Genomic DNA, 24,030 nt, shown 5'->3' on the forward strand with positions numbered 1-24,030 from the left:
AGGATGCCTAGCATGGGAGCTCACCCTGCCTTCATCAGGACTGAGGGGCCCGGCTGGATTTCCTCCTAGAGCCATTTTGCTGGGATGAATGGGATAAGGAGGGAAACAAAAGAAACCCGGCCCCTCCCCAGTCCTTCCTGAAAACCGTCCCTTTCGTGGGGCTTTGAGACTTGGTTCAAAGAGAGTTCCCCAATTCCAGATGCACCTTTATTCAAGTGCAAAGAAAATGGATGCTTTCAAAAGCTGATTATTTGACAGTCTGGATTATCTGTAGTTCTTCCCTCCATTAGAGTGAATGATTGAGCGTGGCTTGTTCCAGCTTCTCTGTTGGGGAGGAAGGCTGGGTCCAGAAGCTTAAAAAATTCTGTGCCGACCCTTTCCGCTCTTCCCACAGAACCAAGTATGATGCTGTGCCTTTCTGGAGGTTGTTTTCTGCAGTTAAGTAAGGCCTCAATAAGCCTTTGTTTTTCCTGAGCCAGTGGACCAGCAGCATCGTGCTAAGGCAACAGGTGTGGGGACAGCGAGGATTCGGCTGCCTCTGTCTCCGCTGTTAGAGGGGAGTGTGGTTGAACTTGTGATTTCATTGGAAGAGGGTTATTATTATTATTTTTAATGTTGCCCCAGTGTAACAGAGGAAGGCCTCTGTCTTTCTGGGGAAGTGTGTTGTGTTTCCTCGTTGTTGGTAACCAGGAGAGTGGGTCTCCTTGAACCCTGCCACGGGCGTGTTTGCACCTCTGTTCTCACCATTAGAACCTCTACTATGAAGTATACATTTATACATCATTCTGGAACTTCTCGCTCTCAGCCCGGTCTTCCATTAATGCCCTTGAAGTGAAAGACAAGGAGGCAAACTATATGTATCTACCTAGGTGTTAGAGGAGGAATAATTTGCAAAGTATCGAAATATCTAATTAAGTGAAACCAGCCTTTGCAGTGTGACGGGATTAATGTACTCTGATGTGCACTCAGCATGACCTTGAGGTATCTGTCCTCTCCCATGACTGGTCTCTAACATCTGTGGGGTGACTACAGGTTAAAAAAGGACACGGGGCTACGTAAAGCCAGCAGGGTGTGTACAAATAGGAATAACGTAGAAAATTGGTCCCACCGCCCAAGAGCTCATGTCAGTCTGCAAACTTTTAAGTTCCTAACTGTGGAAGAAAACGTACCCTCCTAATTTGCTTTTATTCCCTTACAGAATATTTCCTTAAAAGATCTGTTGCCTAGTGCTTCTGATCTGTGAGGAGGTGATAGGATTACATGGCAAAGTGTATCTAAAGCATTTAGAAGGTATGCTGGCACATAGTGAGTGCCCAGTAAATAGTAGTTATTTTATTAAACAATTCTGTGGTATAAATGTAGGATAGCAATTGTTGAAATGTAGTTGTAAGAGTTGTTTTTTTTTTTTTTTTTTTTTTTGAAGAAAATCTTCTTTTTTCCCCATGTTGTGTATTCTCTATGATGTTGGGAGAATAAATGTTTGGCTACCACTTTTTTTCCCCCCAGTTAGGATCAGTTAGGTACTGGGTAGGATGTCTTTTTGGACAGTGGCAGGTTCTTTGACCATTGAGGCACGCAGTTGGAAATGAGGATTTATACTTTTTGGTGGACTCTGCTTACCCCTCCCTTGCTAGCTCCTGCAAAGAGAATTTTCTAATTGTGGGGCGTCTTATTTGCAGCAGTTCCTGGTGGTAATCAGGTGGTCCTTGCAGAACTCTAGGGTATCTTTCTTTAAGCTCTGGTTATGCGTCCAGGCCAGCCACTACCCCCCCCCCCCCCCCCCCCCCCCCGCCACCTCCCATGTCCAGCCTAGTTCAAGAAGTCTAGTCCCTTCATGGGTTCCGCCTCCTGAGCTGTTGACTTCAGGCCGAAAATAAATATTTAATTCCCTCTTCCAGATCTTTGAATACAGCATATACCAACAGAACTACACCCTTGTTGTGAGTGTGTGACATTTCTTGGAAACTCATGACACTAACAGGAACCAGCGGAGAATCCATGGGGGACTGCTATGCCAAGTATTTTTTTCATCGTGGTGTTTGCTTTTCCTTCTGAAAGTTCTTTTATTCTCTTTCTCAGCAAACACTGTTAGAAGCATATCTCAGGACTGCGATGTTTTGGAGGGGGAAATCTTTCTGGCACAGCATTCTACGCTGGTCAATATAGCAATAGGAAGTGTGTTTTTATCCTTTTTAGATATCAACAAATCAGAAAAACCTCTTGGTATAATTTTTGGTGAAAAGAGCATGAGATACAAAGTAGTAACGTAATTGAGACATTTCTTTTCAATTCAAGTTACTCTCCAGTTCTTCTCAATTCTTTTCTCTCTCCTTTTTTCCCCCAAGATGAAGATTTTCCCCTGCAAGGAGAATTTCACAGGTGAAAGAAAGGTTCTTTTTTTTTTCTTCAAAGATTTATTTCTTTATTTTTTTGAGAGAGAGAGAGAACATGAGCAGGGGGAGGGACAGAGAGAGAGAGGGAGAGAGAATTCCAAGCCGACCCCATGCTGAGCACAGAGCCCGACATCGGGCTCGATCTCCGGACTGTGAGATCATGACCTGAGCCAAAACCAAGAGTCAGACACTTAACTGACTGAGCCACCCAGGTGCCCCCAGAAAGAAAGGCTCTAAGGTAATTCTGGGCAATTTGAGTATAGGGACTGTGGTAACAGTAGGTGAATACAGTGCCATAGTGATCAGATTCATTAGATTCATTTGATTAGTCCAGTATCAAAATGGGTGAAAACGGAAGTTTGGATTCAAGTCCTGCTTAACTGGATTGACCGGTTACTTGAGTCAAAAATGTTGGAATTGGCTTTCTCTGCAGGGTGTGACCAAAGTAATGTGTAATTGCCTGTTAATTTGATATTCTTGGGTCTTTTTTATTGCCTGATCACCTATCACAATGCTCAGAGGTCCACTTAAATGACAGTAAAAATAACCCAGGTGGTTTCTGGAAGCTTAGGTTTCCACTGAAACAGAATGAGCCTTTAAGATGCCGGCACTTTTGAATGTTGTTTCAGCAGAGTATAAGAACACCTGCTGGGGGATAAAATGTACGCACTCTATAATATAAATTGTAAAATTGTAAAATATTTGGTACAAAACTGTTTCTTCATAGATTGGGGCTGTTTGTGGCCCCTGTTACGGCAATCTGAGTGAAGCGCCCCGCTGGAGTTCACGTTCCTGGGTTCGGCTTCATGGGATTTTCCCGTCTTGGGGTTCCTTTACCTCCTCACCCCTGTTGATTATTTTCTGTAGCTTCTGCCGGGAAGACAGGTAACAGTGCACACGGCTTGGTGAACCTTCCCAAATGGAATTTCTAAACTGCCATTGGCCTTGCAAGTTGGGAAGCCACCTTGTTTTTAGTTATGAGTGATGTGTTCCATATCCCCTCCATCACTAGGAGAATTACCCTCCCCCCTCCCTCCAGCAGCATAATCAGTTCCCAACTCTTTGTAGGTAGGAAGAAGCCAGGACAGAGTTCCTTTAGTCCTGATTAATGGGTGAGAACGGCAGCGGATCGTTTTGTTTTGTTTACAATCAATGGGAAAAAAATTAAGCTCAGGCATCCGCTGGTCACGTAGGATGTGTTTGTGATCGCATGATGGAGATAACTGTATGTGAAGGTTCCCCAGTTGGTGGGGAGACATGGTAGCACCAATCGCAATTTGTTTGGAGTTAATCTTGAACAAAGAAAAGGGAAGCGGTTTTTTTTGTTTTGTTTTGTTTTGTTTTGTTTTCTGGGGAGAGGGTTGGGCAGCGAGGTTAAAGCACCCCACCTGTATGATGTGAGAACCAGAGATTGTCACCAAACTGGAAGAATCCAAGGCATGACGGGAGAACGTGTTGTCTCTTGTCATAGAGAAGGCTGCCACCTGGCTTCCACCTCATGTAACAACAGCAGGATCGGTTGTAAGTTCGGGGGCGCAAGAGACCTCTCATGGAGCGCCCGTTGGGTGAGGAATTGTGAGTGTGTTCTTAACTGTTTTATGGCTTGCAAATAGACTGGCCTCTAATTACAATAATGATGACTCACTGAGTGTGTGCTAAGTGGAAAGCATTGTTCCGGATGCTTTCCTTCCTCCCTTCATTCACCCAATATTTACCTAGTACCTTTCATGTGCTAGGACTCCTGGTAGGTGTGAGAACACACGAATGACAGAAACAGGGACAGAAGTCCCTGATGTCGGGCAGTGCTATAGCCAGTCTCTCAGAGTTGTCCTCGATCACTCAATCTTTTACATTGTGGAGATGGACGCTGGCCATATATATTCCATGGAGCCTTGGATGGTGCGTCCTGAAATAGTGGTCCTGTTCTGCCTCTGCCCTTCAAGGGAGGGACTGTTACTGTCCCTTTTTTTACGGAAGAGGGAACCAAGACACGGAGATTTGCTCAAAATCTCACAGCTAAGATCTCTCGTACTGAGCGGCAGAGCTGGGATTCAAACACTGGTGGTCTAGTCCCAGCACCAAGTTTCTTAAGTCTCATGTTACATTGCCTCTCGAGTTTGATGCCAAGTGGAATGTTTAAAATGAGTTTAGAGGATTTTAAGTAAAGGAAGGGCCTGATGGTGGGGCAGTTTTTAGATACCACTCTAGCGAGTCAATAGCATATTCATAGAAGACTACCCTTTAGAATGGTTTTGAATCTATTATTTATGGTCCTGCAAGCTCTTTAATGTACTATTCATTGAGACGGCGATCCAGTTCCACTAGCTAGATATTGGAAATTGGCTTATCCATTGTCTCATTTGATTTTCTTTGTTGGCCAAATTTTGTAGCTTATTTCTGATTTGTATGGAAAGAATGGTGGGATTAATTGACTTTCTCCCATTAATTGAAATAGTCACCTGAGTACAGTGCCTGAGAATTCCAAAAATGGAACTGTTAGGGGCAGGTCAAATGGGTGGGTTTTTTTCCCAGCTTTTCTGCCATCGTTCTCTGTATTCGTAGCCTAGACACAGGGCCTAGCTCTTTTCAGTGCTGATCATTCCTTTTGAGCTTGTAAACGTTTCACTTTCGGGTGGCATAGATAGAAAATTAAATTCTTAGGAAATCCTAACCAAAGGGAGCGTTTTATTTCCTACTCTTTGGTAGAAATGCTACATTTTTTTCATGCCTCGTGCTTTTGCATACATACATACATACATACATGTATTTCTTGTAAGAAAATTTTTAAAACAACTTCAAAAATTTCAAACATTTATGGGAACTGCTTTTCTTCAGCATAGACAAAAGGTTGGATTTTGAACAGTTTCTGTAAAAGCTGTTTTGTCAGGAGACAATTGGGTCATTTTCATGGAAAGCAAAAATGTATTATATAATCAATGCCTTAAGTAAACAAAGTAGAGTTAATATCGATTCTGTATCATTATATATATTTTTAATTAACTAAAGAGCCCACGGGAGGAAAGCTCACTTTCTTAAATGGCTTGATAAAGGAAATGACTAAAGTTGTGTTTTGTTTTGTTTTTCCTTCACGCAGAAGTAGTGTGGCTTTCCAGCAGTAACTTTAAAATAAGGATTCTGTAAAGGTGATGGTAAAGATTTCACTTGTCGGAAAGATTGTCATAAATGTAAGAAATTTGAGGCTCTTTTGTGTTTAGTGCAGATGAGACTCTCTTGGGTATGTACAAAACGTGACATAATCTTAGCTTTTCATTTAGGCTGTCTTTGAGGGACATAGAGGTTAATGGACTAAGATATTGAAATCTTTAAGAAATGGCCGATGACAGAGTTTTTCCCGAGATCGCAGTATCTGCATCAAATTTCCTCATATTACCCACTGCAGAAATACTATATAGTATGAAAAGGTAGAGTGGAAAACATCCAGAGAATTCACAGAATGTTGTATGATTCTGTAGTTTTATGACTCAAGAGCAGTTCCAAGTTTACTGGTGTTGGACATTTTTAGAAACCTTGCTAAGGGGAATAAGAAAGTTGAGCTGGTTATGTCAGGGTTTGTCTTCCTGGTGCCAAACACGAGAAGGACATCTCACATGCGCTGGCCTCAGCCTTGCTGCTCTCGTGTCTTAGCTCTTTAGGTCCTGGAAGACATCATCTACAAATCTTTGGCGTGGGCCAGCCTTGAATCACACCTGGCTTTCAGGAACTTCCTCCAAGTTGCCAGTTAAAAAAAAAATACAACAACAAAAAAAACAAAACAACGACAAAAAAAACCCCACACTTTTTCTCAGACGGTGCAGAGAAATAGAAATAAAAGGCCTCAGTACTTAAGCTCTGTCAGATGACAGTGGTGAGTAATGATGCCTGAGTTGCCACAACGTCCTTCCTATAGCCGTCTTCTTGACTGACGTATGAACATCTGACCTTGCTTTGCAGAAGGCTGAAGAGATTGCCGAGGGAGGAGAGTCTGCCCTGGGACCAGATGGAGAGGTGAGGAGTTTTATGCCCATTCCTGCCTGTTCTGCTCAGTGAGTCCCTGCCATGCCCTACAGCACCATTTTCTGTGAATACCAACTTTATTTTTACTCAGCTATTCATTTCTTAGTAAAAATAGTAATACATTAGCATAGTAGAAAATTAGCCGAGTAGAAAAGGGATATACTGGAAAGTAATCTCCTTCCGTCTCAGACTGCCAATCAACTGATACTAAGTTTGTGTACCATTCCGGAGTCTGCTGTGCACATATATGTTTATGAATACATAGAATGTGTAAAAATCTCAAGTGATTCTATAATTGCATTTTCCCCGTAAATGATACAGAAGCATAAGATACGACCCAGTTTCCTTAGTGTATTACTAATTTGAAATTACAAAACTCCGTCAATACAAACAATTTACACACTCGGTGAGCTTCTCTGTGTAGATTCATCAGTACGTTCCTAAATGTGATTTCCAAGGATTTTGAAATTCTCCCGAATCATGAGAATACAATTACCTACTTAATGGATTTTTTTTTTCTCCAAAAACTTAAAAGTTCTCTGCCAAGGATTCACATGAGGACGCATAGCCCCCGAGCGGGATGGGAAGGAGTTTGTTTCACACTGCCTTCTCCTCTCTCAGATTCTGATAAACCTGCTTGGGGGACCCTTCTAGAATCTGTGAGTGTGAACAGCCTGGATCCAGACACAAAAGGTTGAAATCACTATTCCGTGCACAAACTTCTTGAACAATACATGTTGCTTCACCACTGTAGTCCCTCACAAAGAAAGAAAGGATCGGGATGAGTGTCTAATGTGTCAGGCACTCTCAGAGGGCCGTTCTGGGGGAAGAATAGTATATATTGGAGCACCTAGAAACGACTCTAATTTGTAAAAGCCCCCAGCCTTACCTAAGCATGCCTCACATGGGTCTGTAATTAACAAGCACGCTGGGAGAGATTTAACGTGTTACTGTGACAGTGCTCTTACCTCTTATTATCTCTTGGGAAAATTAGCCGCTGATCTGGGGCTGGTGACATACACCTTTTTTTTTTTTTTTAATCTTAACACGTGTGCATTCTGTTTGCTGAAGTTGGCGAAGTGGACATCTTGCTCAGTTTGTTTTGAAATAACGTTCTTATACTCTGCCGGGCTCATTCAGGGTCTTTGCCAAAGTTCTCATTCTTTTTGTTTTTTGCTTTTTGTTTTTTGTTTTTTGTTTATTATTATTTATTTGAGAGAGAGAGAGCACAAGAGGGGGGAGCAGGAGAGGGAGAATCAGACTCCCTGCTGAGCAGGGAGCCCGACGCGGGACTCGATCCCGGGACTCCAGGATCATGACCTGAGCCGAAGGCAGTCGCTTAACCAACTGAGCCACCCAGGCGCCCCAAAGTTCTCATTCTAGCTACAGCAATTCCCGATTTTCTCCGAGGCATGACATAAGCAATAAAACAGGCTGTGTTGTAATAGTTCAAGATAATGGAATATGGCTTTTCCAAGGGAAGTGAGAGCGACTGGTAGGTTTCCTTCTTTACCATGTGGGTGTGTAGATGACCTTTCGCCCGAGCCGGAAAGAAATGTCATGCATGCAAAGTAATGGTGTCCACACCTGTTGCTTTAGCACATATCAAAGAAAAAAGAAGGGACAGCCTGGAGTAGGCCTTTTCTTTATTTAAAGGTTTTTTTGGTAGATAATTGCTAATATATTGGTGTTTTTTTTTGTTTTTTTTTTTTTTTTTTTTACTGTCTTTGTTTTATGGAAGGGGAAGAAAGAAATTTCTTTTTTTTTTTGGCCATTTCCTATAAGAAATGGAAGATAAGCTACAGTATCCTGTGTTTCCTGTCATTTTTATTTAACTCCAATTAAGAACAATGGAGAAAAAATTCTTTGGAATTAATGAATTGTGTAAACATTGAATTCTACTACTTTTAAGGAGATGGATAACTTGGCCTGCTCACAAATCAAGCATTTCCAGCCAGCGTCTTGCCTGGGGCGGGGGGTGGGGGGTCTGTCCTGCAGGTGCAGTCACCCCATAATCAGTAGCATTCGTTTGCATAGGATTACTCCATTTTTTTTTAGGCCCTTTAAAACAATTTGTTCTCTGAAGCAGGTTACACACGGTCTCTGCGATTTCATTTTTAATTTTCTGAGCAAGCCATTCTTCATGAAGAGTCTAATAATGAACTTCAGCTCAGTCTTGGTCCATTCACCCGGTTTCAGATGAGCAGAGCTTCTGGCTTTATCTCACTCCCAGGTACCAGTGGCCGAGCTAGAGAGCAGGACATTTGGTTCTGCAGAAGCTCAAACAGGCCCCTCGCGAGGTGACAGAAATCACAATACCTCTTTCTTTTCACATTCTCTCAGAAAGCACGACTTTGCAATAGTTGTTGTGGGGGGGTATTATTTGGGGGTTGAGGGTTCTTCGTTGCAAAGGACAAAATGACAAGTCTGCCACATTTAAGTAGGAAGGGAATATATTCGTAGGATATCGGGTAATTCGTCGGATCCCCAGGAAGCCTGGAGAGCCTGCCTTGAGGCTACAGGCCGTGGTCCACTGGACAGCTGGTCAGCGAGGCCGTGGCTGACGGAGCATCATCAGGGGCTCGGCACGGCCCATCCCTGTGCTCTGTTCTCCCTCCAGCATGCCTGTTGCTCCCAGCTTCCCCTAGCCTTGGGCTCTTAATTCCAAGCCTTGGTGAGTACATGCAGTTGATGGAGCTGAGGTCTTGTGCCGGCACCTCACTGCAAGGGAGGCTGGTGCTTTGGGTTTCTTTAGTAGGAGGTGACCTCCCACTTCCTGCCAGGACTCCTAGGTGGCGAACTTTCCAATCACAGAAAAAGGTTTCAGATGCTGGGCAGCCAAAAGCCTGAGAAGCGTCCAGCACAGAATTGGGAGGTGGTCTTAACACCCAGCGGTGATGTGTATTTGTTTCTCCTTTCTAGCCCATAGATGAAAGCAGTCAGATGAGTGACCTGCCCGTCAAAGTGACTCACACAGAAACTGGCAAGGTCCTCTTTGGACCAGAAGCACCCAAAGCAAGTCAGCTGGACGCCTGGTTGGAAATGAATCCCGGGTATGGCATTAAAGCAGAAATTCTGGTTGTCCGGTGGCTTCCTAGATTTCTGTGGTCCCCGTAAAATCCCGGAGCTCTAACAACATGACCTGTGCCAAAATGGTAGAAGTCATTACCTGCATTTGTCATTTGTGCATAGAATGTGCTAAGTAGGTCATGCTTGTATATGTTGTCCTGTAATTTAAAAAAAATAAGCCCCCTCTCCTTCCCACTCCTTTTCCTGCAGTTACGAAGTTGCCCCCCGATCTGACAGTGAAGAGAGCGATTCTGATTACGAGGAGGAGGTATGTCGGCATCTCTGTGTGGGGGGTGTATGTGGGAAGCACCTGTGTCTATCACTGCGCCCTCCAATGCTGGCCTTGGGGTGACATCTGGAGCCGAGGATGCACCAGAGCGATGATGATGGTGTCCAGCAGTGCAGGGACCTCGCCGGGGCTCCTGGCCAGTGGCGGGACTTGGAGAATTCTGACTCTATGTGAAACCAAGCAAAGAGAAGCAGGCGTTGTATTGGAGATGGTGGAAAGGTCTTCTGGGGAGAACTGGAGATGGGTTACTTTGGGAAGGCAGTGCCCTGCCTTACCTGGTTCACGCTGAGGCTGAGCCACGCAAAAGTTTCCGGAGTCCTTGAGGCCTTAGAGTCTATTCGAAATTGTAAGTTTGGAAGCTTCGATGAAAGGGCAATGCAGACTTGGTTTGATGAGGTTATTGATCCTCTTGGTTTCTCTTTAAATGTGATTCTTGTTTAAATTCCTTGGATATTCCCGTTACCCAAAGAGAAGCACATTTCTCAGCCTCTTGGAAGGGACGGTCAATAAATTTCTCTAGAACCTAAAATGGTAATCTTGGATACTTTTAACAGAACTTAAGAAATAGTAATAAAGGTTTTTTTTTTTTTAGATCAACTACGAAATGCATTATAATTACAAATAGAAGGATTAAAAGAAGATTTTATCTCTTTTCTGAGAGCATTGTTAGTAGGTAGTCATTAATTCTGTTTACCAGTGTGGAGGACTCTTGGTTCAAAGCGCACCCTGGCACAGAAGCCACAGACCGGGCGAAGCAGCCCCACCGGTCATACAGCTCACCAGGATTTTAAGATGATTGTGATTTTCTTCTATTTTGTGGACCCTTTTTTTCCCCCTAAATTACTCTACTGTGAACACTTGTTAACTGCTACCAAAAGTTTGGTTTTTTTGTTTAAGCATTTCAGTAAAAAGTAGCTGCTTTGGGTTGCATGCTATTTATTTTTTACAGGCCACTTTTGCTCTGAGATCTTTGAAGCTTCCAGAATCACTTTTAAAAATGTTTCTTGTTCATCCCGATGAATGGGTCCATACAAGCTCCATTGGAAGAATCTTGTCATTGGGTCACAGAGCCAGGGAGGGACAGAGGGACTGCTGAACCCACAGATGTCAGCCCAGGACAGACAGCCCCAGACAGCTCTGGGCAGCTGGGAATAGAATGAACTCTGACCTGGGGTCTACGAACCCGAGTCCCTGTCTCGGGTCTACCACTCACGGCAAGTCACGTCCCTGCTCAGAGCCTCATTCCTCCCCTGGAAAACGAAGGGGCTGGACTGATTCCTCGCCTCACCCCCCAGCCTCTCAGTGATCAGCTATCATAGGTTTGATTGTTAGCCTGAATATCATGTCAGTTCATGTTTTCATTCAAGAGTCATGGGAAAGCATTATTCTCTTAAAACCTGCTTTTAAAGAAATTCCACCGGAGAATCTGGAAGGGTTTAGCTCTCAACACCAGTGGTTGGTCGTAGGCATAATGACTACATAGCAAAGCTTTCCAACAGATCAGCAGAACATAGTATGCAGTTGAGAGGAGGAGGTCATGAATCCATTGCCAAGTTACTGACAGTTTTCATCTAAAGACTGAGAGACCTTGTGATGTGAAGTAGTCCCAAAGCAGTGGGTTTATAAGCTCCAGTCCCACTACCTGGGATGCATGGAGGATATCCAAATCCCACCGGTAAATTACTGGAGAGCATTTTTATGAGAAGGGCAGTAGTAAGCCTCTAAGTCTGGCTTTGGAGAGAAGACTGTAGAATGCTTCTAAGTGAGAGCAGGTATGATGTGCAGGACTGTTTGATAACCAAACAGTGATAAACACCCATCTGTGGTGACTTTTACCTGTTTATTCTTGGGAGCAAGAGTTCTAATGGATCCGCAGAGGGTTTCTTCTGTTCTCTTGCTCTATGATTTAAACAGAAATGGAATGGCGTATGGCCTGGTTTAGGGAGGTGTTAAATTTACTTTCTCCCTTCATCGTATTTACTCTGGGAAACTGAATACCATTCAGTCTCTCTTCAGAAAGTGCCAATCCTAGAGATCCCTCGTTGAGATGGAATCCTTCCTGTGTCTTTACCCACCCACCCCACCCACCCACACCCCAGGATGAAGAAGAAGAGTCCAGTCGGCAGGACACGGAAGAGAAAATACTTCTGGATCCAAACAGCGAAGAGGTTTCTGAAAAGGACGCCAAGCAGATCATTGAGTGCGTATCGCTGTTTTCCCCCTTGTGAAAATGTGTGTCACGAGGATTGTGCTTGACAGATTTTCCTTCAGAAAACTTTGTCTGAGGAAGGAAGCCGACCGACTCCGTGGCCATGTTTCCCTCGAAACGCTGCCATCAGAGGTCACCGCTGTGGTTCGGGTGCTCGGCTCCTTCCTTCCTCCTGAACCCCCACCTCCAGCTCAGGTCACTCCTCGGCTTCTCACCGCCTTTGCGCTTCACCCCAGACTGAGCTGATGGGGGCTGGCCCCGCTAGCTGGCTGCTTTGCTGTCTTCCCCTCCTCCCTCAACGCATCAGCACCCACCCAGGAACGCCCGTGAGAGATGCCGTGCCCCCCCCTCCCCATGTGGTCTCTGCAGCACCCCAGGACCTCTCAGCACCCCATCCTCCTCCCTGGGTCCGAGTGCCAGCTCTGTTCTTCACTCCGGCCATTCTCCATGTCAGCTCTTTGCTTGTGCGGCTCTAATATTAAAACTTGGGGGAAATGATATGTAAAATGGAACATTTTAAAGTCATGAAATTTTTTTTAAAAAGTGGAAATAGGCATTGTAATATTTTCTCCTTTTTTTTTAAAAAAAGATTTTATTTATTTATTTATTTGAGAGAAAAAGAGAGAGACAGAGAAACAGCATGAGAGGGGAGAGGGTCAGAGGGAGAAGCAGGCTCCCTGCTGAGCAGGGAACCCGATGCGGGGCTCCATCCCAGGACCCTGGGATCATGACCTGAGCCGAAGGCAGATGCTCAACGGACTGAGCCGCCCAGGTGCCTGTATTTTCTCCTTTGATTCGAGGGCTGCAGGCCCCACACTAGGACACTTGGTTTTCTGGGTCCACCGCTCCTCCTTCACCGAAGGTTTAGAACCCCCCAGTGGCTCCTTACTGGCTGTGGAGTTGAACACCAGCTCGTTAGCAAGGCATAGGAAGCGGAAGCTGGCCTGTGTCTACCTCATCTCTGTGGGCATGGTGCTCCCTCCCTCAACTCCCTCCCAGCATTCTGGGGATGGGATTTATCTTTGCATCTGGAGAGCTTACGACGGCCTCCCTGGCCGCGAGGTCATCTGCAGGGAGACAGTTCATGCTCAGATCAGTCATTTGAGGTCAGGCGGACCTGCATGCAGGTCCTGACTCCACTGCTTTTACGTGGCCCAGGCACACGAACTAACCTCTGTGAGCCTGAAGTTCCCCACGTGCGTAAAACGGGGATGATGCTCCTGTCTAGCTTGCTCACTTTTTGTGAGGGTTACGGTAGATCCTGTATTTTAACCGGAAGACATGCCGGCAGTGACCAGTAAACCATACTTCCAGTAGCCGTGTTAGGCTCTCCATTCGCTCGCCCAGGCATCTGTGGATGATGCTCTGCTATCTCTGTCCCAGGACAGCCAAGCAGGACGTGGACGATGAGTACAGCATGCAGTACAGCGCCAGGGGCTCCCAGTCCTACTACACGGTGGCCCACGCCATCTCTGAGCGGGTAGAGAAGCAGTCGGCCCTCCTCATTAATGGGACCCTGAAGCATTATCAGGTAAATGGTGGGAGCTGTGCCTTCTTGGCCAGTCCCGGTCCTTCAGCTCACTTCGGTTGGCATGTGTCTTGCACATGTGTACAAGGATTGCTTAAGGAGTTTGATGATGGTGAGGCCTTTGGGGTCACGTTGCTTGTAATACGATGATTCTCCGTAATGCTTACTTCAGAACGCTTCCATTTTACCCTTACTAGGGCATACCCGTTTTCTCTTTCGTGAATTTAGGATGGGCTGTGTTTTAAGAAATATGGGCTTAACGTTTGGAACGGTTTTATTGTGGATCTCTTCACAGCAGAAAACCCAGCTACATCCTATGAGTAGAGGGAACATCTCTGCCTCGTCTTGTAGTCAATGAAGTATTTCTTCCAAAACTTGAGTGGTGGCTCTAGTTTAATACCAAGGATTCAGCTTCTGGGAGCCGCTGTCTACTACATGTATGCTTTTTCTAAGACACAGTAAAATGGTGACCTTTGGTGAAAGGTACACTGTAAACAGAACAGACGTTTCATCTGACCTGTTGGAATAAGGTCAGCTCCTCTCTTCTACCTCCTACCACTTTGGCATTTCCCAAAGTGTGTTCCTTGGAACACTTGCTTCATGAGATCTCCCTTAAAAAGAAAAATAGGCTCGTGGTCAAATAAATATAAGAAATACTATCATCCAGAGGTAGGACTATCTTATAATTTACTATTGCAGATTTGGATGCTTATGAGAATGAATAGGGGCCCTTCTTATTAATACTGAGCATAACCCAGGATGATCCTGAGCCAACCAGACATATGGGCACCTTGGCAGTGACCCCTCCTGGTAATCCCTGATGTGCATGAGCACATTCACGACTTTGCAAAAATAAGTGTGCAATCGATGACTGAGTATCAGTATCCTACAGTGAAATAAAATGACTTCCTCTTTCCCAAATTTCTTTGACCACCCAACTTTATGTTCATATATCCCCTATTAACATCCTGTAATTTAGGAAGTATATGCTTAAAGTTCTCCAATTTTGTGGGCTCGGCTCCCCTAAACTCTTAACCCCCGGCACTGTGCTGGCTGCCATGATGTGGGGGTGAATCACTTTTAATCCCACGTTGATTACCTCCTGCGATCCAATGCCTTTCTCATCACTTGTCCTCACCACCTTTCCAAACCTATCTCCCCCATTTCCATCTGTGAGCTTTATGCCCCTCTTCCTCTCCTGGGCTGCTGTAGACTTCCTGAGCAGGCCTCCGCGTCAGTCCCCTTCCGGGCTTTTCCTCTACCAACTTCCTCCTTCCTGGACTCTGACCGCCCGCATCGGACCAATGAGATCCTTTCCATTTCTCACAAACCGCTTCCAACTGTGGCTCAGGGCCCCCTGGATCACCCTGTCCACGAGTAAGCTTTCTGCCACCTTGCTGCTTGACAGGTTTGTGTATCATTAATAGTTACATAACCCTGACATAACGGGGGGTCTTCCTGCTGCTTCTGGGGAAAGCCGCACACATTTGGTTCCCTACCCAAACCCTCCACTTCCATGGTCTAGGGAAACCCGAATCACCTCCCACCATTTTTATGAATTTCTAGTCTCCTCTGCTGCCAGTTTATGCTTCTGTTTTATCTGGGTTTAACACAAATGCAAAATTCAGCCCCTTTGCCAGTTTTCATTTAAAAAAATAAAAATCCACCACCACTGTCCAAATGTTTCTGGCATTTAGTTGACTTTCCCAAAGGTCTGGTGGTCTTGGGGTCCTGTTGCAGGCCTGCAGCCCCTCCTGCCCCCCACTGATTTTTGGTCACCTCCCCTCTTCCTGTTTCTCTCATCTCTTAGTGTTGCTGTCCTTCTGCAAAATTCTTTTGGATGATTTGGAGTCTTGCATGGTACAAGGTACCCCCAGTGGCCTATGAAAGTATTTCTGCAGACCATTGCAGTGCTTTCCCTAAGAAAATCTCTACTCAGTGCAACTGAATATGCGTGCCAGAACAATTTGAAATAAGATTATACGTATTTATATGTATGCCACGTACTTTCAACCACTTCTTGGCGCATGTGGATATGTGAATGCCTTTTGTCTCCTCTTTGACTGCAAGCTCCTGGAGGGAGGCATGCGTCTTACATAATGGCCAGGCATCTGTCCGCTATACTTCCTCGCATGGTCCTTTGCACAGAACAATCATTTAATAAATACTGAAAATAATTGAATTACTCACTTGGTTCTTACATAAAACAAAATTAACATTTCCCAGAGCATGACTTAATTAGCAAGCTAAATTGACTTTAGCAGATACGCATATTTATATATTTGTGTATTTATGTGTATTCACTTATATGCAATACCTAATATATAATATGTGTAAATAGCTGTGTGTATTATATAATATGTAAATATATATATAAAATACAAAGAAATATATTGAATTGCTCCTACCATTTAAACCCAACATCTGTGCAGTGGTGGTGGTATTGGGTATTGGTGGTTGGGAGAAAGAACTGGAACAATTTTGTGTTTTCACCCCAGCCTTTCTTGTACTTAACACAGGAACTCCACAAAGCGGCGTCTCGGGTGCAGGGCTTTCATCCTTTAAAAACATGTTGGACATGTTTCCAGGCAGTCATCTTCCCCTGCGCTGCCCTTGGGGAGCACCCCCATGGCAGAGTTTCCATGTAGGGCCCCGGGAGCTCTCGCTACACCAGGAAGTGTCCTCCTACGGGCCCAGCAGCGGGCCCCTGGCTCCCTGGTCAGCCGGCTTCCTCTCGCGGAGGGGATCCCACCCCAGGGGAGGCTCTTCATGGCCAAGAAGGCTGTGTCTAATGATCTCTGATCTGCGTGCCAACCCTGCCTTCTGGTTTGTTTGTCTCTAATCCTCACATTGGCTTTTTGTTCTTGGAGTGGTTGGAATAGATTTTAGTTTGGGTTTTCTTCATTTATAATAACTCTGGAATGTCATATACTGTGAAATGCTAAGTAGGGATGAGCAGCAAAGCTGCTTAAAATCCCACCAGTATGCTACAGCCCGTCATTTCTAAATCTGATTAACACTTAGCACCTGCCAAGCAGCAGGGATGATTACAGGCTCATATTTTAAATTCTTTTTGTGTTGGTGCGTCCCCCACTTTCCTACTGTGGGAAATCCACCGTATAGCACCGAGGAGTTAAGAAGTCACAGCCTCACTTGAGTTGTATTAGTATTAATTACCTGTGCAGATCTTGGATAATTGAAGCAATTACTCTTCATTTCAGCTCCAGGGCCTGGAATGGATGGTTTCCCTGTATAATAACAATTTGAACGGGATCTTAGCGGATGAAATGGGGCTAGGGAAGACCATACAGACCATTGCACTCATCACTTATCTGATGGAGCACAAAAGACTCAATGGCCCCTATCTCATCATTGTTCCCCTTTCGTAAGTAAAGTCATTTATTCCCTGCTTATCTTTCTGTAGGCTGTAGATTGCCCTATTAGTAGCTTGTCCTTGTTTTTCATTTAAGGCCGAATTTTCGCATGTAGTGGGATCACCAAAGGGCATCTGATCTGGACTTAGGTTTTCGCTTCCCACCCCCGGCCTTTTTGAATGGCCATTTAAACACGGGACAGAGTGATTTTATCAGCCCTTAGCACCACGCCGCCGTCTACATGGCCCGCACACTGCACAGCTGGGTCTTATTTGTCATCACACCTTAAGCAGCTCACGGGGCAGAAAGGTTTTGATATCTATTTTTTAAAGATTTCTTGGATTTTTTTTCCCCTTGTCCCATTTCCAAAAGGTTACATATATTCAAAAAGTATGCCTTCTTAATTCTGCCTTGACTGTATCTTTTAAAGCAGAATCTAGATCACAGTCGTAACTGGGAATTTTGCATTAAACTGCCTTCAGAACGGGCAGTCTGACGTCCCCGATTCTGCTGCTCCACAAGGACAGGTCTTCCTGTTCTCCACTCAATTCCCAGAGCCCGGGCGGTTCCTCGTAGGTCTTTTCCAGACTCTCCTGAGAGGAGGAATACCATCCTCCTAGGAGCGTAGTGTGTCTGGCTTCAGGTGTTAGATCACAGTTCTGTTCACTGAGACCTTTGCCGATCTCGGTGCTAACACAGACTTGGACCTTGCAAAACAAACCAACCAAAAGGATTCTGGTTTCGCATTTGCAAATTCTGTCCGAACGAGGACTATTTGCAGACCTGCTGCATCTGTATTATCCGAATCCATAGTATTTAGATATCCTTCGTATTGTATCTACGTTTCGAGGATCTATTTTGTTCTTTATCTATGTTTTTCATGTTCTGACTTCTATATTATGGTGATGCTTTCAGGGATTTAAAAAAAAAAGAAAAGGCATTCCATATCTCTCCCCCTGCTCCCTCTTGACAGATTTATTTAAAATTTTCATGAGCTTTTGTCATTTTCTTTTTCCTGACTCAACTTTTCTGTGAACTTATATAGCTGTTTTTTTATTTTATTATTATGTTATGTTACTCACCATACATTACATCATTAGTTTTAGATGAAGTGTTCCATGATTCATTGTTTGCATATAACACCCAGTGCTCCATGCAGAACGTGCCCTCCTCAATACCCACCACCAGTTTTTAAAGAGTCCCCAAATCACTCTGGCAGTTGCTGTTTTCAATATTGAAATTAAGGGGTTTTTTTTCCCCCCTCTATGTTTATGCATTTTTTAATTTTATTTTTTTCTTATGAGTTTCTTAGGAACTGACAAACACATTTGTCATGCTTTGGGGCAGCTTATTTCCCACTTATCTCTTATTTCCACACCTTTGAAAGAAATACGTAGTTGCGATATTTTATATTCTCTCTCCCCTTTCAAGGTGAGGCCTAAGCATGAATAAGAACATCTTTTTAACCACCGACTTTGATACCAATGTCTTTTTCTCTGTACGTTTTCTTTTTTGTTCTATAGGACTCTGTCTAACTGGACATATGAATTTGACAAATGGGCTCCTTCTGTGGTGAAAATTTCTTACAAGGTTTGGAATGCTGTATTTATATATAAATGTGGAAAAGCAAAAAATAGACCCTCTTTTTTTTTTTCTTCATTCCATATGCACATCTGTGAACTGTATTTGGTTGTAAAGTTTTGTCATGTACATCATGTACCAAACAGTGTGAGTTAATCATCCCAAGAAGATTACTGTAATAAGCCATAATTACTTTCAGATAGTGAAATGCAGAAGAAAATTGTTAATTATCATATTGCGAGGTTTCTGATGAGAGTAATACAAATGACAAATACCGCACATTCCGCGTGCCACCACCATTCCCGCTGTTCCTGCAAACTTCGGCAATTACCCGGGCGCCCGCTCCCATAGAAAGGGAGCCTTTCAGCCGAGCCGGGGGTTCTCTGCCACCTCGAGGTTGCTGTAATTTCCTTATCCGTCTTCCCCCTCCCTCAGTTTGCAGAGGGGAAGCCTGCCTATAAGGGTCTGAAAAGTGTCCAGATGTGTGCTGATTTCACCAAGCACTTTCTTTGTGGATAATGGATGTGTGTATGATAATGCATAGAGGTGCAATCTGCACTCACGTGTCTGGGCTCCATTAAGCCATGAATAGTGAGACAAAATGCACACATTACTTCCACTGGGTAATACATATATGTCTCTCTCTTTCCATCCAGGGCACTCCTGCCATGCGTCGCTCCCTTGTCCCCCAGCTGCGGAGTGGTAAATTCAATGTCCTCCTGACTACTTATGAGTACATTATCAAAGACAAGCACATTCTTGCAAAGGTATTTTTTTTTTAAAAAAATAAGTTCTTTTACCTCTAATTACGGACCATTGCACTGGAGTCTGAAGTATTCCCCTAATTATACTCACTGGTATAATTTGATCGTTAGATGGCTTTTCCCTCTCCCTCTCTCTCACTCTCTCAGAGTCAGATATATTTTGGGAATGGGTTTTAATTTGATGCGTGCTTTTTGTTGTTGTTGTTTCGTTTTGTTTTGTTTTTTTGGCATATGTCGTTGATTCTGGTTCTCTTACCGAGCCTCTCGTAGTTAATGAGTTTACATCTCTTAAAAAAAATTCACCTGGGCTCCTTCTGCAACTCCTTTTCTCTCCAAAGGCCCTGAACGTGCTTGTGGAGGAAATAATTGTTTTGGTTGCCCTAGGTTATTGTCAGCAGTGTGACTTCATTCCTCTTGTGCCTCTGTCTCTCTAAAGACGAGTAGGCACCTCTCCATATGGTCTCCTCCCTGTGAACGTTTGTCCAAGCTGCGGCTTTGGTGCTATTCCTGGGCTAGGTTTTTTTTTCCCCTGGGAAAATAATGGGCCATTGTTTGGATGACTCTGGGCTGTTTCTGTGACTCTTCACTCGAAGCTGAGGAAGTCTTGTTCTCTACCTGAGACACACGTGTCTCCTAATTTGTATGTCCGAAGTTGTCCTTGAGCCAGAAGATAGAAAATTGTTCCTTGATTTCTCGTGCCTGGCCTCCTAACGCATTCACTCAGAATACCTTCTTTCGTGGGCCCGAACATGAAAATTTCATTTCTCTTCCTCCGGCAATTTCTCTTGCCCTGCGGTGTGTGGGAAGTGCTATAATCTGAAACTAAGCAATGGCCAGAACTGAGCAGAATCCCCGTTTCTGGGATCTGTTCTCTCTCCGCAGGAAACCTTTGCTCTGGGCACCGAGAGTTCCCTTCCTGACATCCCAGGGGCTCCCACAGGAGGCTTAGTAATCGAGATGGCAATGGCCACAAGGCTGTGTTCCTGTTCCTTGTTCTCCGAGAGGAATTTGGCAGTGTCAGAAATGACACGTTTTCAATAGGACTCCGGGAATGTGTTCGTAACATCGGAGATCCTTTAAAAAAAAAAAAAGAAAAAAAAGTCCTATCACATCTTCTGCATATGTATTTCAGAACTCATCAGAGATGCCTGGTAATGAGATGAATTGCTTTTATTTGTTGCTGGAGGAATGAAGCTATAGAAGGGTTAGTGATATTTTGTCCAAGTGGAAGACTTAATGGGTAAATGAGTAGATTAGCAGAATCGAAGTCCTCTCTGATTCCTTGTTTATTAGGTCATTAGCTGAATTAGGAAAGTAGATTTCAACTGCTTACTTAAATACATTTGTATCTGCTGGCCTCTTTTCATGCTATTGGTAAGCTTGGGGTAGTTGTCCGTACAACTTCATTCTCATGGACACTTTTCTTAGAAATAGTGGAGGAAGAGTAAAAAAACAAAAACAAAACCAAAGCTCTGGTAGTTTCTTTTACCCAAACATCCCAGCCTAACTGATGGATTTTATATTTCTTCTCCCCCGACTTTACTGTCACTTCCTATGAGGAAGGCAGGGACCATCTAGAATACTTTGCTCGTCTGCCTCCTCTCTGGGAGCTTTGGAGCAGGATTTGGGGACATCTGAGCACCAGATGCTTTTCTTGGCCATTGCCACTGTTTTGTAGGGAATGAATAGACTTAGTGGGACATTCCACATTGTTCTCACTTAAAGAAACTGAGACCAGTGACCTTGAAGAGGGCTGGAGGGTAATTTATGAGAGAGGAAGAGACCTGCATGCGGACTTAGGAGGGAAAATGGTGTCATATGGCCCTTTTTTATTTTTCACGCGGTAGTCATGCTGGGAAAGGAGATTGTGTTTAATTCCAAAGTTCTGGCAAAAATAGAGGAATGATATTTTAGCATTGTCTTCACTGGCAGTGAGTATATCCTTGCATTGTAGATATCTTAAAACAGTGATCCTAGACCTGGCAGGTAAGGACCTGGCAGGTTAAGGAGTAGGTCTGAACCCAGAGACTCCAGGTTGCCAGATCTTACTTTTTTAAGAGAAGCTGGACGTTCAGATTTTTGTGTGAAATATTGCAACTTTTAAATGTTAGCAGCTCATTCAAATTAAGAAGAAAAAAGAACACTGAGCTGAGCCAAGCCCTAACAATGTAACAATAGAAGCGAAGGCATGAAGCTGTAAGTACCTACTGATGCCATCTTGGAAAATCGGTCATTAATTTCTGCCTCAAGTGGAGAGCTCTCTTCTCTCCTTGCCATGAGTTGAGGCAGCATGAGCACTAAATCGGGGACAGCCGTCATGGTCTAGCACTGACAGAAGGTGTATTGGTTGGGGACACACAGGAGCTAGTCCTGGCCCAACCATTTCATTCTGGGCCCAAGTTCCCCTCTTTGGCAAGAGCAATTTGGAATCACATAGCCCCCAAGCAACACTGCTGCTTGATGTCCCATTATCACATGATGTGTTACATCACCTATCAAGTATGAGAAATAGACTGTTGAGACTTTTTTTTTTATCCAAAGGAGAATCACACCATATTATACACAAAGTCTGAATTCCTTGGTTTTCCACACCACGGCTTGCCTGTTGGAAGTGGTTGTATTTTCCCTTTCTCACCGCCTCGCCCGTTGGTCCTTCCTCTTGTGTTACAGATTCGGTGGAAATACATGATCGTGGATGAAGGCCACCGAATGAAGAATCACCACTGCAAGCTGACTCAGGTGCTGAACACTCACTATGTGGCCCCCAGAAGGATCCTCTTGACTGGGACCCCGCTGCAGAATAAGCTCCCAGAACTCTGGGCCCTCCTTAACTTCCTCCTCCCCACCATCTTCAAGAGTTGCAGCACATTTGAACAGTGGTTTAACGCTCCATTTGCCATGACTGGAGAAAGGGTACTAGCCTAACTTTTGTATTTTCCACCGTATGGCAGTGAACCGAATGTGAAGAACCCAAAGCTGAGAATGTTAGAGGCCAGAGAACCTGTAGACTAGTTGACAACGCCGCTTACGTTACAAAACTCATCAGTGGGTGTGTGTGTTCTCTTTCCAGGGTTGTTTTCTGCCCTAAGAAAATGGATCTAATGATGGGTCTAGGGTCCTAGGGTCTAGGATCCTTGATCATTTGCCGACACATTAATCAGGTCACTAGAGAATGATCCTGACTGATGGAATCCTTATCTGTATGGGCCACAGGGAAGATGAATGGAAAGATATTTGTTGAATCAGTTTAACCAGATCCCCCGAACCAACCGAACACAAACCTTAAAAAGCAGATATTTCCTTGTTGTAAACTTGGGCTTCTCTTTAAACTGTTTCCCCATGAAGAATCTGGGTGTGAAACTGAACTAACTCACAGTAGTTTTCTGCACACATTTTTTTCCAGTTTTAGTGTGAGCCTCCGATTTGTGTCTACATTAATACTCCTCAAATCCCAGAGTAGCCATTTTCAAATCTCTTATTATCATTCCTTCCACCATCTATCTTCTCTTAGAGCTCATTTATGAAAGGAAGACACGGGCCATTGCAAGGAAAAGGAATGGGCACCTGTCCTTTTGATTAGTGGTTTCTTAACTGTGGGAATGAAAAGCCACTTAGAAGGCTTTTGGGACATTTATGTTGGAACTATTCAGCACTTTAATTTTGAAGTACATTATAGGGACCTTTGCCTTTTGTCAGTAATTCATTGGCTTGCCCATTTCTAGAAAGTAATGTCGATCAAGTCTGCCCCCTAGAGGTTCATAGAGAAAGGTGACATAGAGGTCCTAGAGAAGGTTCTATATAAAGAGGATTGACCAAGATCAGGGCAGAGGGAAGGAAGAATGGTGAGGTAGAGGGGCTTGGAAACCCACCACCATCCACTGCGTCTACTCTCTTCTTCTTTTCATGTTCTGACCTTGTCGCCTTAGGGTGTTTCTGCATCTGAGACAATCCAAGTTAGGAGCCTAACTTAAGGCTTCGACTTTGAGTAAACACACATGCACTATTGCCCCTTTACTTGGGTTCTGTCTCAGTCTTCAGTAAGGCTTTGTTGCAGTCCTATCCAAAAAAAAAATTCTGAGCTTGGGGACTGGTGGCTCGGGCCCGTTTTCCATGGAACTCCGCATTAAGACAAAGACACCCATTTAGAGGCCATTTTATTACCACCTGGCCCGTGGGAGGAGGATTCTGAGGTATGCATAACAGGTAAAGACCTGGCCTTCATGGACACAAAATTTCAATCACATATCACAACAAATTAACAAATGTAACCCTAAAGCGTTATTTCATGAAACATCATTAAAAAAAAAAAAAGTCCGACTCATCTGAGGTTCTCTCGTAGGTGGACTTAAATGAAGAAGAAACTATATTGATCATCAGGCGTCTACATAAGGTGTTGAGACCATTTTTACTGAGGAGGCTGAAGAAAGAAGTTGAGTCCCAATTGCCAGAAAAAGTATGTTGCAAAATTCAAAAGCCGTGGTTTCTTTCCCTGCTGATCTCCCAAGTACTTGCGTCTGAAATTGTGTTTTTAAAACAGCAGGCTCGTATTTTAGTCCCAGGTATCTTGGAAATATCGTACAGGACATTTTTGTTTGGCAAAAGCTAGAGGTTTTAATGTAGAGAGAGAGAGAAGGGAAATTTCTATATTTTTCAGCCTGGTCTCCCTAAAGCTTTGGGGCCAGCTTTTATAAAATTAACAAATGCATCGAGTCTCCTGACATTTTCCCTTTCACTTACATCAACTCAACGTTATATTAGTTTAACATATTTTAAGTTTAGATTTTTTTTTTTTTAAGTTATTAACCTCGT

General features: G+C 44.0%; 1 protein-coding gene across 5 annotated transcripts in view; it reads left to right on the plus strand.

The window, feature by feature from the left end:
- SMARCA2 (SWI/SNF related, matrix associated, actin dependent regulator of chromatin, subfamily a, member 2) overlaps positions 1-24,030 on the plus strand; it is a 182,668-nt gene that overhangs the window by 48,506 nt on the left and 110,132 nt on the right. For all 5 annotated transcript variants that reach the window (XM_035029127.1, XM_035029128.1, XM_035029126.1 and 2 more), the window contains 10 exons: positions 6,345-6,398; positions 9,330-9,460; positions 9,687-9,744; positions 11,865-11,965; positions 13,358-13,505; positions 16,724-16,887; positions 18,400-18,466; positions 19,114-19,224; positions 21,892-22,134; positions 23,561-23,674. In XM_035029127.1, coding sequence (XP_034885018.1) covers positions 6,345-6,398; positions 9,330-9,460; positions 9,687-9,744; positions 11,865-11,965; positions 13,358-13,505; positions 16,724-16,887; positions 18,400-18,466; positions 19,114-19,224; positions 21,892-22,134; positions 23,561-23,674 — 1,191 coding nt within the window. The remainder of the gene's footprint in view (positions 1-6,344; positions 6,399-9,329; positions 9,461-9,686; positions 9,745-11,864; positions 11,966-13,357; positions 13,506-16,723; positions 16,888-18,399; positions 18,467-19,113; positions 19,225-21,891; positions 22,135-23,560; positions 23,675-24,030) is intronic.

The sequence above is a fragment of the Mirounga leonina genome, unplaced genomic scaffold (assembly GCF_011800145.1).
Source record: "Mirounga leonina isolate KUSES-001 unplaced genomic scaffold, KU_Mleo_1.0 Mir_224, whole genome shotgun sequence".
Classification (NCBI taxonomy): domain Eukaryota; kingdom Metazoa; phylum Chordata; class Mammalia; order Carnivora; family Phocidae; genus Mirounga; species Mirounga leonina.